The sequence below is a fragment of the Pan paniscus genome, chromosome 17, assembly GCF_029289425.2.
Source record: "Pan paniscus chromosome 17, NHGRI_mPanPan1-v2.0_pri, whole genome shotgun sequence".
NCBI classification, from domain to species: domain Eukaryota; kingdom Metazoa; phylum Chordata; class Mammalia; order Primates; family Hominidae; genus Pan; species Pan paniscus.
In genome coordinates, this window is record NC_073266.2 from 39,023,123 (window position 1) to 39,039,216 (window position 16,094).

Sequence of the window (16,094 nt, forward strand, 5' to 3'; positions counted from 1 at the left end):
GACCCATCTAAATGCCTGCAATAGATAAAGCCTCTGCCAAATCACAGAGGACAGGACAATCTCACTTTCAGATTAATCCTCCTGCTAGCAGGAAATTAAGGCATTATTTGTTGCCCCACTCTTGTTGACTTTATTTCAGGACTCTTTGATGGTTTTATACTATGAGAAAGTAAAAATCCTAAAAAATTTTTGAGCTAGAAAATAAAAAGTACAGCAATTTAGGATAAATCAACTGACAATGACATTTCAATTTGCCATCTGGGAGACACATCACTACCATACAAATAATAATGCTGGCCCCACATACTTGAGAGGGGATGAGTAGGTGTTAGCCAGATTAAAGAACTGTATGTATGAAAGACTGGAGAGGAAGGAAGCTTGATGAATTGCAAGAACTCCATTTTTGTTTTTCTTTTTTTCTGAGATGGAGTCGCACTCTGTCACCCAGGCTGGAGTGCAGTGGTGTGATCTCGGCTCACTGGAACCTCCACCTCCTGGGTGCAAGTGATTCTCCTGCCTCAGCCTCCCGAGTAGCTGGGACTACAGGTGCCCACGACCACACGCAGCTAATTTTTTGTATTTTTAGTAGAGACGGGGGTTCACCATGTTGTCCAGGCTGGTCTCAAACTCCTGACCTCCCATGATCTGTCTGCCTCAGCCTCCCAAAGTGCTGGGATTACAGGCGTGAGCCACCACGCCCAGCCCCAAATATTCTTATACTATTGAGGGGAAAGGGGATGGCTTAAGAAGTAGGCAGGCCCCTGTCAACCTAAAAGGAAGAGGCTGAAACACAAAATGTGATTTAAAGAGTTTACTTGAGCCAAAGTGAGGACAGCTGCCCGGAATACTCAGACACAAGTAAATTTGAATACGAGCTCCTTTTGGCCTTTGTTACAAGCAGGTTTTTAAAGGCAAAAAACCTGGACAGGGAGTGAGCTGATAGAAAGTTGTTTTTCAAGAATTATCATTGGCTTACAGAAATAACATTGATTAGTGATTGACTATGCATTGTTAAGCTATAGAGTATGGGGTTTAGTGTCTGCTGTGGCATTAGTAGTTAATTTATAGCTACTTGTAATAATAGTGAACAGTTTTGTGTGTGTGTGTGTGTGTGTGTGTGACTGGGTCTGGCTCTGTCGCCCAGGCTGGAGTGCAGTAGCACCATCTCAGCTCACTGCAGCCTCCACCTGCCTCAGCCTCCCGAGTAGCTGGGACCACAGACGTGCACCACCATGCCCAGCTATTTTTTTTTTTTTTTTTGTATTTTTAGTAGAAACTTGGGGTCTCAACATATTGCCCAGGCTGGTCTTGGACTTCTGAGCTCAAGGGAGCCTCCCATCTTGGCCTCCCAAAGTGCTGGAATTACAGGTGTGAGCCAGCAGGCCCGGCCACAAACAGTTTCAATAGATGAATGAGACGTGTGTCTCATTTTAATGTTTCTCTGGGCTTGATAAAGTTAAAAAACTCTGATTCATCAAATACAAGTTATTTTCTTTTATCAGCCCAAAGTAGGAAGGACCTTCAAGATAATAGAGAGGAGTACCCCATGCTCAGTACTGGGGATACTGCAGAGAACAATACATTCAAGTCTCCTTCCTCATGCAGCATGCATCCTAATAGAAGAGGCATTCAGTTATTTTTTTTTTCTTTTTTTTTTTTTTTTCCAGACGGAGTCTCGCTCTGTTGCCCAGGCTGGAGTGCAGTGGCGCGATCTTGGCTCACTGCAAGCTCCGCCTCCGGGGTTCACACCATTCTCCTGCCTCAGCCTCCCGAGTAGCTGAGACTACAGGTGCACGCCCGGCTAATTTTTTTGTATTTTTAGTAGAAATGGGGTTTCACCATGTTAGCTAGTATGGTCTCGATCTCCTGACCTCATGATCTGCTCGCCTCGGCCTCCCAAAGTGCTGGGATTACAGGCATGAGCCACCGCGCCCAGCCTATTATGTTTTTTTTTTGAGATACAGTCTCACCTTGTTGCCCAGGCTGGAGTGCAGTAGCACGATCTTGGCTCACTGCAACCTCTGCCTCCCAGGTTCAAGCCATTTTCCTGCCTCAGCCTCCTGAATAGCTGGAATTACAGACGCCCGCCACCACACCCGGCTAATTTTTGTATTTTTAGTAGAGACAGGGTTTCACCATGTTGGCCAGGCTGGTCTCGAACTCCTGACCTCAGGTGATCCGCCCACCTGGGCCTCCCTAAATGCTGGGATTACAGGTGTGAGCCACTACGCCCAGCCGAGGCATTTAGTTATTTCACAAATATTTATTGAGGACATATCAACAAAGCATTATTTTAGATGCTGGAGGTGCTGCAGTCAACAGAAAAGACATAATTCCCTGCTTTCGGTTTGCATTCTTGTATCTGACAATAAATAAGTAAATAATTAAATGCTAAGAGGGAAACAAATATGGTCCTCCAAAAACACTGTGCAATCACACTTTCTATGATGATGGAAATATTCATATATCTGCATTGTTCAAAAGGGTAGCCATAGACACATATGAGTATTTGAAATGTAGTTACTAGGCAGGCATGGTGGCTCACGCCTGTAATCCCAGCACTTGAGGAAGCCGAGGAGGGTGGATCACAAGGTCAGGAGTTCAAGGCCAGCCTGGCCAAGGTGGTGAAACCCTGTGTCTACTAAAAATACAAAAATTAGCCGGATGAGGTGGCGGGCCCCTGTAATCACAGCTACTTGGGAGACTGAGGCAGAGAATTGCTGGAACCCAGGAGGTGGAGGTTGCAGTGAGCTGAGATGGAGCCACCGCACTCCAGCCTGGGTGATGGAGCAAGACTCCATCTCGAAAAAAAAAAAAAAGAAATGCAGTTACCAAAATTGAGGAGCTGAATTTTTTTTTTTTTTGAGATGGAGTCTTGCTCATCACCCAGGCTGGAGTGCAGAGGCGTGATCTCGGCTCCCTGCAAACTCCACCTCCCAAGTTTCAGCAATTCTTCTGCCTCAGCTTCCCGAATAGCTGAGACTACAGGCATGCACCACCATGCCTGGCTAATTTTTTTGTATTTTTAGTAGAGATGGGGTTTCACCATGGTGGCCAGGATTGTCTTGATCTCTTGACCTCATTCATGATCCACCTGCCTCGGCCTCCCAAAGTGCTGGGATTACAGGCATGAGCCACTACACCTGGCCTGAGGAGCTGAATTTTTAAATTTTATTTAATTTTTTTCATTTTTGAGATAGGGTCTTCCTGTGCTGCCCTGGCTGGCCTCAAACTCCTGGGCTCCAGTGATTCTCCTGCCTCAGCCTTCCAAGTAGCTGAGACTATAGGCATGCACTGCAGGGCTGGCTATTTAATTCTAAATAGCAACATTCAGGCAGTATTCATTATCTAGGGGCTCATTGATGTCATCTCAGGTTTTAGTTTTTTATAAACTCTGTCCTTGCCTGGGCACAGTGGCTCCCTGTAATCCCAGCACTTTGGGAGGCTGAGGTGGGAGGATCAATTTATTCCCAGGAGCCTAAGGCTACAGTGAGCTAGGATCACACCACTGCACCCCAGCCTGGGCAACAGAGCAAGATCCTGTCTAAATGAACAAACAAACAAAGAAACAAACAACACTATGTCCTGAAATTGGTTCTTCTCCTGGTTGTAAGGAAGTTCCCAACAGCTCCAGGGGTTACTCCCTTTCCATTCACAACAAAAGAAAAGAACATTCCCTCTAAAGGTCCAATTGGATCAACTTAGATCCCAAACCTACTGTGAACAAGTAATGGAATGGAGTATTAAAAGGGTAGAGTCAGCTTTCTTAGGACCACAAGGATCACCAGAAGAATATTAGAAACATTTGGAAAGACAAGGGAATAGATGTTGAGAAGGCAACACACAAATATCCGTTTTAGCTTTGCTACTCAAATTGATGTGTATAGAGTAGGGGCAGCTTCATCAACTGAAGGCTTGTTAGAACTGCAGAATTTCAGGCCCCACAACGATTGAATCAGATTTTCATTTTAAAGTTTCCAGGCTGGGCGTGGTGGCTCAAGCCTGAAATCCCAGCACTTTGAGAGGCCAAGGTGGATGGATCATCTGAGGTCAGGAGTTCGAGACCAGCCGAGCTAACATGGTGAAACCCCATTTCTACTAAAAATACAAAAAATTAGCTGGGCGCAGTAGTGAGTGCCTGTAATCCCATCTACTCAGGAGACTTAGGCAGGAGAATCATTTGAACCCAGGAGGCAGAGGTTGCAGTGAGCTGAGATCGTGCCATTGCACTCCGGCTTGGGCAACAAGAGTGCAACTCCATCTCAAAAATAAATAAATAAATAAATAAATAAATAAATAAAAATAAAGTTTTGGCCAGGCGCGGCAAGTCAGTCTCAAACAACAAAAAAAGGACAATATTTATCAAAGTTTAATGTGTGTAGGACTCACCTGGGGAAACTTTATTTTTTTTAATTTTTATTATTATTATTATTATTTGAGACAGAGTCTTGCTCTGTCGCCCAGGCTGGAGTGCAGTGGCACAATCTCCACTCACTGCAACCTCTGCCTCCCGGGTTCAAGCAATTCTTCTGCCTCAGCCTCCCGAGTAGCTGGGACTCAGCCTCCCGAGTAGCTGGGACTACAGGCATGCGCCACCACGCCCAGCTAACTTTTGTATTTTTAGTGGAGACGAGGTTTCACCATGTTGGCCAGGATGGTCTCGATCTCTTGACCTCATGATCCGCCCATCTCGGCCTCCCAAAGTGCTGAGATTACAGGCATGAGCCACCATGCCCAGCCGATAAGTATTGTGTTACAATATCTAAGAGTTCTGTTGATCAGCGATGAAGTCTAGGCTAGAGATACAAATCAAAGTCATGGTTTTGGAGGAGATTACCAGGTTAAAAGAAAAAGTATACATAAAGAGATTACAGCCGCAAGCCGGGAAACACTGTGACATGTATTGGCTCCATAGGGAAGGAGGAACCAGCTAAGGAGATTTAGAAAGAGTAGTTAGAGGCTGGGCATGGAGGCTCTGGGCCTGTAAACCCAGTACTTTGGGAGGCCACGGCAGTGGAATCTCTTGAGCCCGGGAGTTGGATACTAGCCTGGGCAACATAGTAAGACCTCTTCTCTACCAAATAAAAAATAAAATATTAGCTGGGCAAGGTGGCACGCACTTGTGGTCCCAGCTACTGAGAAGGCTGAGGCAGGAGGATAGCTTGAGCCCAGACGGTCAAGGCTGCAGTGAGCCCTGATTGTGCCATTGCACTCCTGCCTGGGCAACAGAGCGAGAAACCCTGTCTATAAACAAAACAAAACAAAGCAAGAGTAGTTAGTAGGATAAGGAAAAAGGCCAGGTGAGCTTGGCATCCTGAAACCCGAAAGAGGGAAGGGGAGTGTTTGTGTTAAATTTTGATGAAGCTCATATACTAAAGAGACAATAATGCCGGGCGCGGTGGCTCACGCCTGTAATCCCAGCACTTTGGGAGGCCGAGGCGGGCGGATCACGAAGTCAGGAGATCGAAACCATCCTGGCTAACCCCGTCTCTACTAAAAATACAAAAAAATTAGCCGGGCGTGGTGGCGGGCGCCTGTAGTCCCAGCTACTTGGGAGGCCGAGGCAGGAGAATAGCGTGAACCCGGAAGGCGGAGCTTGCAGTGAGCCGAGATCGCGCCACTGCACTACAGCCTGGGCGACAGAGAGAGACTCTGTCTCAAAATACATACATACATACGTACATACATACATACATAAAAAGACGATAATTAGCGGGCCATAGTGATGCGCGCCTGTAATCTCAGTTACTGGAGAGGCTGAGGCACGAGAATCGCTTGAAACCGGGAGGCAAGGGTTGCAGTGAGCTGAGATCGCGCTACTGCACTCCGGCCTGGGCGACAGAGTGAGCCTCCATCTCAAAAAAATAAAAAATATATATATTTTGATGAGATGTTGAGAAAGATGAAGACTGAAAAGTTTGTCTTATAGATTGGAACTTAAAGTGAAAATAATCTGCTACATTGTGGATTTTATTTTTATTATTATTATTTTTTGAGACGGAGTCTCGCTCTGTTGCCAGGCTGGAGTGCAGTGGCGCGATCTCAGCTCACTGCAACCTCCACCTCCCGAGTTCAAGCGATTCTCCTGCCTCAGCCTCCCGAATAGCTGGGACTACAGGCGCGCATCACCAGGCCCCGCTAATTTTTGTATTTTTAGTAGAGGCGGGGTTTCACCATGTTGGCCAGAATGGTCTCGATCTCTTGACCTCGCTATCTGCCCGCCTCGGCCTCCCAAAGTGCTGGAATTACAGGCTTGAGCCACAGCGCCTGTCCCATTGTGTGATTTGCTTCAGGTACAGTAAGCAATGCTAGGTTCCTGGTGTTGGAACAGAATCAGCATAATACTTTGGGCTTCTCTAAGACCTTCTTTCCGTTCAGTGAGGAATTTGTATTAGGTGCTGCACTCACAGTGCCCTGCTGTTCAGAAACGTGATGGTGACAGTACTTTTTTTTTTTTTTTTTGTGAGACGGAGTTTCGTTCTTGTTGCCCAGGCAGGAGTGTAGTGGTGCGATCTCCGCTCACTGCAACCTCCGCCTCCCGGGTTCAAGCGATTCCCCTGCCTCAGCCTTCCGAGTAGCTGGGATTACATGCGCCCGCCACCACGCCCAGCTAATTTTTTGTCTTTTTAGTAGAGACGGGGGTTTCACCCTGTTGGCCAGGCTGGTCTTGAACTCCTGACCTCAGGTGATACCCCCGCTTCGGCCTCCCAAAATGCGACAGTCCTATTAACTGGATTTAATCTCTTCGAATCTCCCTCTCTTGCAGGACATTTTTCTCCAAGACCAGCCCTCGATACCCTCAGCCGTCGCAAGGCAACCTCCAGCCGCCAGGGGCCGCAGTCGCGCTCCTCGCGGCCGGAAGAGAGTGCGGCCGGGCGCAGCCTCGGCGTTTCCGCCATGCGTCTGCAGTGCTCCGCGCGCTCTTGACGTCCGGAGCCCCTGGAGTAGGCGCTTCCGGCCATTCATACTGCAGTCGGTCAGTGTTCGGTTGAAGGATTCTGTGTGCTGTCGGACCCAGAGGGTGACGGCGCCGCTAGGATGAAGCTCGTGAGGTGAGGGAGTGACCAAGCAGCTCTGGGGGCTGTGAAGGGAGGGCTTGGCCCGGAGTCCGGAAGGCTGGGCTCTCCCATTTGCAGGAGGCGGGAAAGCCGCGTGTGCGCGGCCTGCTAACGGCCGGCCTTACTGCGCCCGCAGCTCGTGCTCGGGCCTGGGCTTCCGCCTGGGTCGCTCGCGGATCCCGCGTGTCTTCCAAGAGATTGGTATAAAGGCCGAGCCTTTTCTTCCTGCCTAGTGACTTAGAGGCTTTAAAGGTGCAGCGCCTCCTGGGACACATCTCCCTCTTACAGTTACTCATTTTCTTTTTGAGTGGAACTCCCCAGTCCTACTTAACAGTACTTAGAAAGCTGTATGAGCTTATCTGGAAACAAACCTGTTTGCAAAATATTTTAAATCAGAGAAGGACTTCCGGCTTCACAAGTTTTTGTTTTTTTAAATAAAGACGGTGTCTCACTTTGTTGACCAGCCTGGTCTCGAACTCCTGGGCTCAAGCTTTCTGCCCGCCTCGCCCTTCCAAAGGGCTGAGATTACAGGTTTGAGCCACCGTGCCCGGCCGATTTTTAAGTTTACTTTTTTATCCTCCTTAGATTTGTGATTGATTATTCCACCTCTGTTTCCCTTTAAGGTAGGCTTTTTATTTAGGAAAATCTCCCAATATAGGGCAGAAATTATCACAACGTAATTGTGGCTGACTACCCACGTAATATATAGTTCTCCTGTTTTATTTCTTAAGAAATAAATAGACCCTGTCAGTTAGGTAAGTCTTCTGAAGACTTGTTTGCTGATGTGAATAATTCTAAACTACCTGCAAGTAGATTTGGTTTTGGTGTTTTTCCTTGAGACTAAGCCTGGAACAGAGGCAGACGTTTCTAATAGCTAAGCCAGCAATTATAAATATTTAGCTTGTTTTTTTCCTGTTGAGTCAAGGATTGTCAATATCCGCTAAATAGTTATTGGGCACCTGTTACATACTAGGCGCTGGTAATAGGATTTTTTAAAAGGCAGAGTACTTGCCTTGTTGGAGTTTTCTGGTTAGTGGGGATGACAGACAAGTAGATAACGTCTGAAATAACGTTTGTTTGAAAAGTTTTAAATAACACATAAAAGCCTTCAACATTCAGGGAGGAGGCCAGGCGCAGTGGCTCACGCCTGTAATCCCAGCACTTTGGGAGGCCAAGGCGGGTGGATCACTAGGTCAGGAGTTCGAGACCAGCCTGACCAACATGGTGAAACCCCGTCTCTACTAAAATTACAAAAGTTAGTGGGGCGTGGTGGCGCGCGCCTTTAATCCCAGCTACTCAGGAGGCTGAGGCAGGAGAATCGCTTGAACCCAGGCGGCAGAGGTTGCAGTGAGCCGATATCGTGGCACTACGCTCCAGCCTGGGCGACAGAGCGAGACGCCATCTCAAAAAAAAAAAAAAAAAAAAAAATTATATTCAGGGAGGAGTTGGTACAAAAGACATTTAAGGTTAATTTTTGGTATATTTTTATTTGAACTATAACTTTGGATAGGAAGTCATAGAATTTAAAGTGCATTTTTTAGGCTGGACGTGGTGGCTCACGCCTGTAATCCCAACACTTTGGGAGGCTGAGGCAGGCGGATCGCCTGAGGTCCGGAGTTCAGGACCTGCCTGGCCAACGTGGTGAAACCCATTCTTTCGAAAAAATACAAAAATTAGCTGGGCATGGTGGCGGGTGCCTGTAATCCCAGCTACTCAGGAGGCTGAGGTAAGGATCACTTGATCCTGGGAGGTTGCAGTGAGCTGAGATCGCACCACTGCACTCCAGCCTGGGCAACAGAGCGAGACTCGGTCTCAAAAAAAGAAAATTACATTTTTTGAAATTTCTCCATACCTGCCAATCTGAATCTTAATCCACTCATAGTTCAATTTTGTGTAATACACCTTGGATTCCATTTGTTCCCTTTAAAGATACTGCATGTTATGACAATTTTCCAGTAATTTTTAATACCTGTACTGAATCCTGTTTTGTGTCTTAGGTAAAATACAGAAACAAATTTTTTTTCTTACCAGAGAATGTATTTTTCCTCCAGAAAATGATTGTTTGACTAACTGGTTTGCATTTTCAGTAGACTTATTTCTGTATCTCAGTTGGCAGCATTGTCATCCTTATTCTCACTGTCACCCTAACCAAAAACCTGGGAGGTGAACTTGACTTTTTCTCTCCTGATGTCCTTGACATTTGATACATTGCCAATTTTGCCAGTTTTACCTACTTCATAAAAGTGACCCACATTATCCTGTTTGGTTTTTGGGTTCAAATAGTGTGTTTTATACTGAGGGACACTGTGTTACTGACTATTTGATATCCAAGTTTCACTAAGTGGAAAGAATTCGGACAGTGAAAGATTCATCTGAAAATAATTTGAATCCATTTGGTTCCTGGGCTCAGTTAGGGAGGGATAATTGTGTATTTGTCCTGCCCATAGTAGCCTCCTTTCATTCCAGTCACCACCATTGAGGTTCAGGCCCTTTTTATCCCACTCATGGATTTTTGTTTTCCTTCTTTAAGGTAAATATCTTATACAACGAAATGCAGTGTATATTTCCTGCTATTGAAAAATGTAAACACTTTTGTAACCTAAACCCATATCAACAGAAGTAACGTTACCAAAACCTCAGACAGTTTCCTCAAGCCTTTCCCAGGCAACCTCTGGCTCCATACCCCTAGATGCAACCAGTTTCTTCCACCAGAAATGAATTTTGCCTGCGCTAGAATTTCATATATTTGGAATCACAAAGTATTTTTGCGTAAAACTTCTTTTAGTTACATGTTTTTGAGATTCATCCACATTGTGAAGTGTATCAGTAATGTGTTCATTTTTATTACTGGATATTAGTGCATTGTGTGTTTGGAAGTTCTGTATTTTAGGCCGGGCGCAGTGGCTCACGTCTGTAATCCCAGCACTTTGGGAGGCCGAGGCGGGTGGATCACCTGAGGTCAGGAGTTTGAAACCAGCCTGACCAACATGGTGAAACCCCGTCTCTACTAAAAATACCAAAAAAGTAGCTGGGCATGGTGGCAGGTGCCTGTAATCCCAGCTACAAGGGAGGCTGAGGCAGGAGAATCCCTTGAACCCAGGAGGTGGAGATTGCAGTGAGCTGAGATCACGCCATTGCACTCCAGCTTGGGCAATAGAGCGAGACTCCGTCTCAAAAAAAAAGAAAAAAGAAAAAAAAAGCTCCGTATTTTAAAAAATTACAAGAAAATAAAATAAAAAGTTATGTATTTTGTTTACAACTACGTTGAATATTCTTCACGTTTTTGGAGGGAAACAAATTTTCTTGGGTAAATACTCAAGAGTGGAGTTGATGGACTGTAACATAGTTATGTGTTTAGCTTTTTAAGAAATTTCCAGACCATTTTCCAAAGTGGTTGTACCATTTTACACTTCCATTAACAATATATTAGAATAACAATTGGTCCACATCCTCACCAGTATGTGGTGTTGTTTGCTCAGTCTTTAATTTTAGCCGTTTTAGTGGGTATGTAGTGGTATCTCCTTAGGGTTTAGTCGGTTTTTTGCTTATTTGTTTGTTTTTGAGGCGGAGTCTCACTCTGTCACCCAGGCTGGAGTGCAATGGCACGATCTTGGTTCACTGCAAGCTCCGCCTCCTGGGTTCACGCCATTCTCCTGCCTCAGCCTCCCAAGTAGCTGGGACTACAGGCGCCTGCCACCACGCCCGGCTAATTTTTTGTATTTTTAGTAGAGACGGGATTTCACTGTGTTAGCCAGGATGTTCTCAATCTCCTGACCTCGTGATCCGCCCGCCTCGGCCTCCCAAAGTGCTGGGATTACTGGCGTGAGCCACTGCGCCCAGCCCAGAGTTGTAGAAATTAGATCTGCGTCCTGGATACCAGTTCTTTGTCAGATGTGTTTTCTCTCAGTGTGTGGTTTACATGTTCATTTCCTTAATAGTGTCTCTCTTCTTGTAGCTCAGGCTGGAGTACAATTGTGCGATCTCAGCTCACTGCAACCTCTGCCTTCCAGGTTCAAGCGATTCTCCTACGTCAGTCTCCCAAGTAGCTGGCATTACAGGCGCCTGCCACCACACCTGGCTAATTTTTGTATTTTTAGTAGAGACAGGGTTTCACCATGTTGGTCAGGCTGGTCTCGAACTCCTGACCTCGTGATCCACCCGCCTTGGCCTCCCAAAGTACTGGGATTACAGGCGTGAGCCACCGTGCCTGACTGATCGATTTTTATTTATGTATCTGGAACTCTTTAAGTCTTTTTTTTTTTTTTTTTTTTTTTTTTTTTTGAGATGGAGTCTTGCTCTGTTGCCAGACTGGAGTGCAGTGGCGCACTCTCGGGTCACTGCGACCTCCACCTCCCAGGTTCAAGTGATTCCCCTGCCTCAGCCTCCCGAGTAGCTGGGACTACAGGCATGTGCCACTATGCCTGGCTTATTTTTTTTGTATTTTAGTAGAGATGGGATTTCACCACATTGGCCAGGCTGGTCTCGATCTCCTGACCTTGTGATCTGCCTGCCTCGGCCTCCCAAAGTGCTGGGATTACAGGCGTGAGCCACCGTGCCCAGCCTATATCTGGAACTCTTGGGCTCAAGTGACTATCATCCATCTTGGATTACTTTTGGAAAATGGTGTTAGTGGTCCAGGTTCGTTTTTTTTCTGTATGGATTTCCAGTTATTCCAGCATCATTTGTTGAAAACACTTTCCTTTGCCTGTTACACGTCTTTGGCACCTTTGTAAAAAATCAACCATATAAGGCCAGGCTTGGTGGCTCATGCCTGTAATCCCAGCACTTTTCGGAATCCAAGGCAGGCAGATCACCTGAGGTCAGGAGTTCGAGACCAGCCTGACCAACATGGTGAAACCCCGGCTCTACTAAAACAAAAAGAAATACAAAAATTAGCTGGTTGTGGTGGCGAGTGCCTGTAATCCCAGCTAAATCAACCATGTAAATGTGGGACCAGAAATAGATCTGTTTGCTTGTATTGTTTCATTGATCTATTTGTTGTTCCTTATGTCTCGATTACTGTAGTTTTAACTTGTATATGTACTGCTCTAGTCACATAATTTGTCTTCCTAGAGATTATACTTTGGTCTCTTGTCTTTCTAAAATCTGTTTCTGAACATTTGCCCTAGGTTCTCTTTTAAATGTGAATATGAGCCTGGTACTCCACTTCATTGATGAAAATCCTTCAGTAGCTCTCCTAGAGGAATTCTTTAACAGAGCTTAGGCTTTCCATGAAAGGAAACTGCCTAACTCCTCTCTACTCATAGGACCTAAAATATTGAACTTAACATTTCATCGGCCAGGCGTGGTGGTTCATGCTTGTCATCGTAGCACTTTGTGAGGCCGAGGCAGGCAGATCACTTGGGCCAACATGGTAAAACCCCATCTCTACTAAAAATACAAAAATTAGCTGGGTATGGTGGCATGCGCCTGTAGTCTCAGCTACTTGGGAGGCTGAGGCACAAGAATCTCTTGAACCCGGACGGAGGTTGCAATGAGCTCAGATTGAGATTGCGCTATTGCACTCCAGCCTGGGCAACAGAACAAGACTCCATCTTTGTATCTATAATTACTCTGTGTCTTATGCTGTATTTTTTCTTTTGTTTCTTCTTGCTGCATATTTCCAACTTTTCAGGCTTCTTACTAGGAGTCCCTTAATACCTGACTCCCCTCTCCACATGCTACAATATATTCTTAGTAAAAAACCTGTGTGTAGCTGGGTGCAGTGGCTCACGCTTGTAATCCCAGCACTTTGGGAGGCCAAGGCAGGCTGATTGCTTGAGCTCAGGAGTTTAAGACTAGCCTAGGCAACATGGCAAAACCACATCTCTACAAAAAATTTAAAAATTTAAAAAATATTAGCCGGGCATGGTGGCATAGTCTCAGAAAAAACCTAAACTAAAAACCTCTGTTAAAAAAAAAAAACAAAAAAAACCTCTGTATATCTTTATTGCTTTCTACAACTTACAGTTATTTTTACATATCTTTTATGTATCTGAGCCACCGCGCCTGGCCACATAAGGTTTTTTTTTTTCCTTTTATTTATCTTCTTTGCTTCCAAAAATGATTTGAAGAACTTTTATAGTAAAAGTTCTTACTAACTGGGATAGTAAATTCGTGTAAAAGATAAAAACAAAAACTTGATAATGGAAGGAAACCATTAGTTCAGAATTCTAGGCTTTTCTAGTTATAATTGATTGTTAAATTTGGAGCTGAATAATTCTCTGGTGAAATAAAGTGTTACCAATTCGTTGAGAAAAACGTTTTCTTGATGTCATATATAAAAAGAGATTCAACTCATGAGTCTTCTTAAAGTTTGAGGCTTGTTATATCCCAGACCAAGTAATTTCTTTTTTGTGATGGCTGTCTATACCACTAAAAAAAAAAGAAATTAAAAAAAGGCATTTTAAGGTTGGTTTCCCTTTATTCATTAAAACATTTCAGCCAACATTATTCAGTGCCTATTACAGTCTAGGATTAGATATAGAGCTTACGATCCCTACCCTCAAGAATAGTCTAGTGCGGGAGGATAATAGGTTATCTTACGTGTACCATTTAGTGTGATAGATGATAGGATCTATTAATTCAAAGTATATATTATAGACTAAAAGTTTTTATATGAACTGTGTATTGTATGATAGTGTGGGGTTCATTTTCTTAGATGTGATTGTGAGATTATGGTTATATAGGAGAATGTCATTAGAAAATGCATGCTGAAGTGTCGTAATGCCTACAACTTACTTTGAGATGGTGTGATCAGTTTTTTTTTCGTTTGTTTTTTTGACAAAGTCTCACTCAATTGTCCAGGCTGGAGTTTAGTGGTGCAGTCTTGGCTCACTGCAACCTCTGCCTCCCAGGCTCAAGCAATTCTCCTGCCTCAGCCTCCCCAGTAGCTGGAATTACAGTCAAGTGCCACCAAGTCTGGCTAATTTTTTTGTATTTTTAGCAGAGACGGGGTTTCGCCATTTTGGCCAGGCTGGTCTCGAACTTCTGTCCTCAGGTGATCCGCCTGCCTCGGCCTCCCAAAGTGCTGGGATTACAGGCATGAGCCACCACACCTGGCGAAGACTGTCTTTAAAAAAAAGGGCCAGGCCTGGTGGCTTACGCCTGTAATCCCAGCACTTTGGGAGGCCAAGGTGGGCGGATCACCTGAGGTCAGAAGTTCAAGACCAGCCCAACTGGTGAAACCCTGTCTCTACTAAAAATACAAAAATCAGCCAGGTGTGGTGGCAGGCGCCTGTAGTCCCAGCTACTTGGGAGGCTGAGGCAGGAGAATTGCTTGAACCCAAGAGGCGGAGGTTTCATTGAGCCAAGATCATGCCACTGCACTCCAGCCTGGGTGACAGAGCGAGACTCCGTCTCAAAAAAAAATAGAATTTTAAAAAAAGACGGAGTCTTGCTCTTCCACACAGGCTCCAGGGCAGTGACACAGTCATGGCTCATTGCAGCCTCAAAGTCCTGGGCTCTAGCGATCTTCCCACCTCAGACTCCAAGGAGCTGAGACTACAGGCATGAGCCAACAGGCCCAGCTAATTTTTTTATTTGTATTTTTTTCGAGATGGAGTCTTGCTCTGTCACCCAGGCTGCAGTGCAATGGCACAATCTTGGCTCACTGCAACCTCTGCCTCCCAGGTTCAAGCGATTCTGCTGCCTCAGCCTCCTGAGTAGCTGGGATTACAGACCTGCACCACCACACCTGGCTAATTTTTTGTATTTTTAGTAGAGATGGGATTTCACCATATTGGCCAAGCTGGTCTCCAACTCCTGACATTGTGACCCGCCCACCTTGGCCTCCCAAAGTGCTGGGGTTACAGGCATGAGCTACCGCACCCGGCCAACTAATTTTTTTTTTATTTTTATTTTTGTAGAGACAGGATCTTGCTTTGTTGACCAGGCAGGTCTCGAACTCCTGGCCTCAAGCGATCATCCCACCTTGGCCTCTCAAAGTGGTGAAATTACAGGCATGAGCCACTGCACTGGCAATTGACAATATTTGTAAACCCTTTAACTTTTCATCCTCTGCAAAATTTTATAAAAAGGGGAGAACAGAAATTTAGATGAAGTGAGAAGTGGATAGATTGTTCATTATATATTATCAAGGCAACTGGCTATTCAGTTGGGGAAAGTAATAAAGACAGATTTGTGCCTTACACTGCATAAAAAAGATCAATTCCAAGTAGAATAGAACTCTAAAAGTAGAAGAAAATAAGACACTATTTTTTTACAATCTTGGCATAGAAAAAACCCTTTCCTAGGCAAATTATGTATCCCAGGAGGGTGAACAAATTCAAAACATAAAAGTGAAAAAAGTTTATGTGACTAAAGAAACCATAAACAACAAACTTGAATGACTGGCAAACCAGTAGAAAATAAAAGAAAAACTCAACCTAATTGAGAATGTCAATAATGTGAACAGGTAATTCACGGAAGAAATAGTTTTCCCATATTAATGAAAAGATATTCAGGCAGGGCATGGTGGCTCATGCCTGTAATCCCAGCACTTTGGGAGGCCGAGGCGGGTGGATCACGAGGTCAGAAGATCAAGGCCATCCTGGTTAACATGGTGAAACCCCGTCTCTACTAAAAAAAAAATACAAAAAATTAGACAGGTGTGGTGGCGAGCGCCTGTAATCCCAGCTACTCGGGAGGCTGAGGCAGGAGAATGGCGTGAACCTAGGAGGCGGAGGTTGCAGTGAGCCGAGATTGTGCCACTACACTCCAGCCTGGGTGACAGAGCAAGACTCTGTGTCAAAAAAAAAAAAAAAAGATAAGATACTCAATCTCACAGGTAATTAAGGAAAAGCAAATTTTTCCCCCATCAAATTGACAAAAATTTGAAAGACTTATAGCAACTTGTGTTGGTGAGGGTTTGCATAATTGGGTTTGTAATGGGAAAAAATTGAACCAAAGTAATGTCCGTCAACAGGCGGTAATAAATTTTGACATTTCCATATAGTGGAATACTTTCCAGTTCTTAGAATGTTATTTTGTTATTTTGGCTTTTTGTGAGATGGAGTCTTGCTCTGTCACTCAGGC

The 16,094-nt window shown here is 44.9% G+C and overlaps 1 protein-coding gene across 1 annotated transcript in view; it reads left to right on the forward strand.

The window, feature by feature from the left end:
- The window catches only part of SNRPD1 (small nuclear ribonucleoprotein D1 polypeptide), a 28,326-nt gene that overhangs the window by 4,393 nt on the left and 7,839 nt on the right, over positions 1-16,094 (forward strand). Inside the window, exon 2 of the mRNA XM_008968597.3 lies at positions 6,767-7,052. Coding sequence (XP_008966845.1) covers positions 7,039-7,052 — 14 coding nt within the window. The 5' untranslated portion in view covers positions 6,767-7,038. The remainder of the gene's footprint in view (positions 1-6,766; positions 7,053-16,094) is intronic.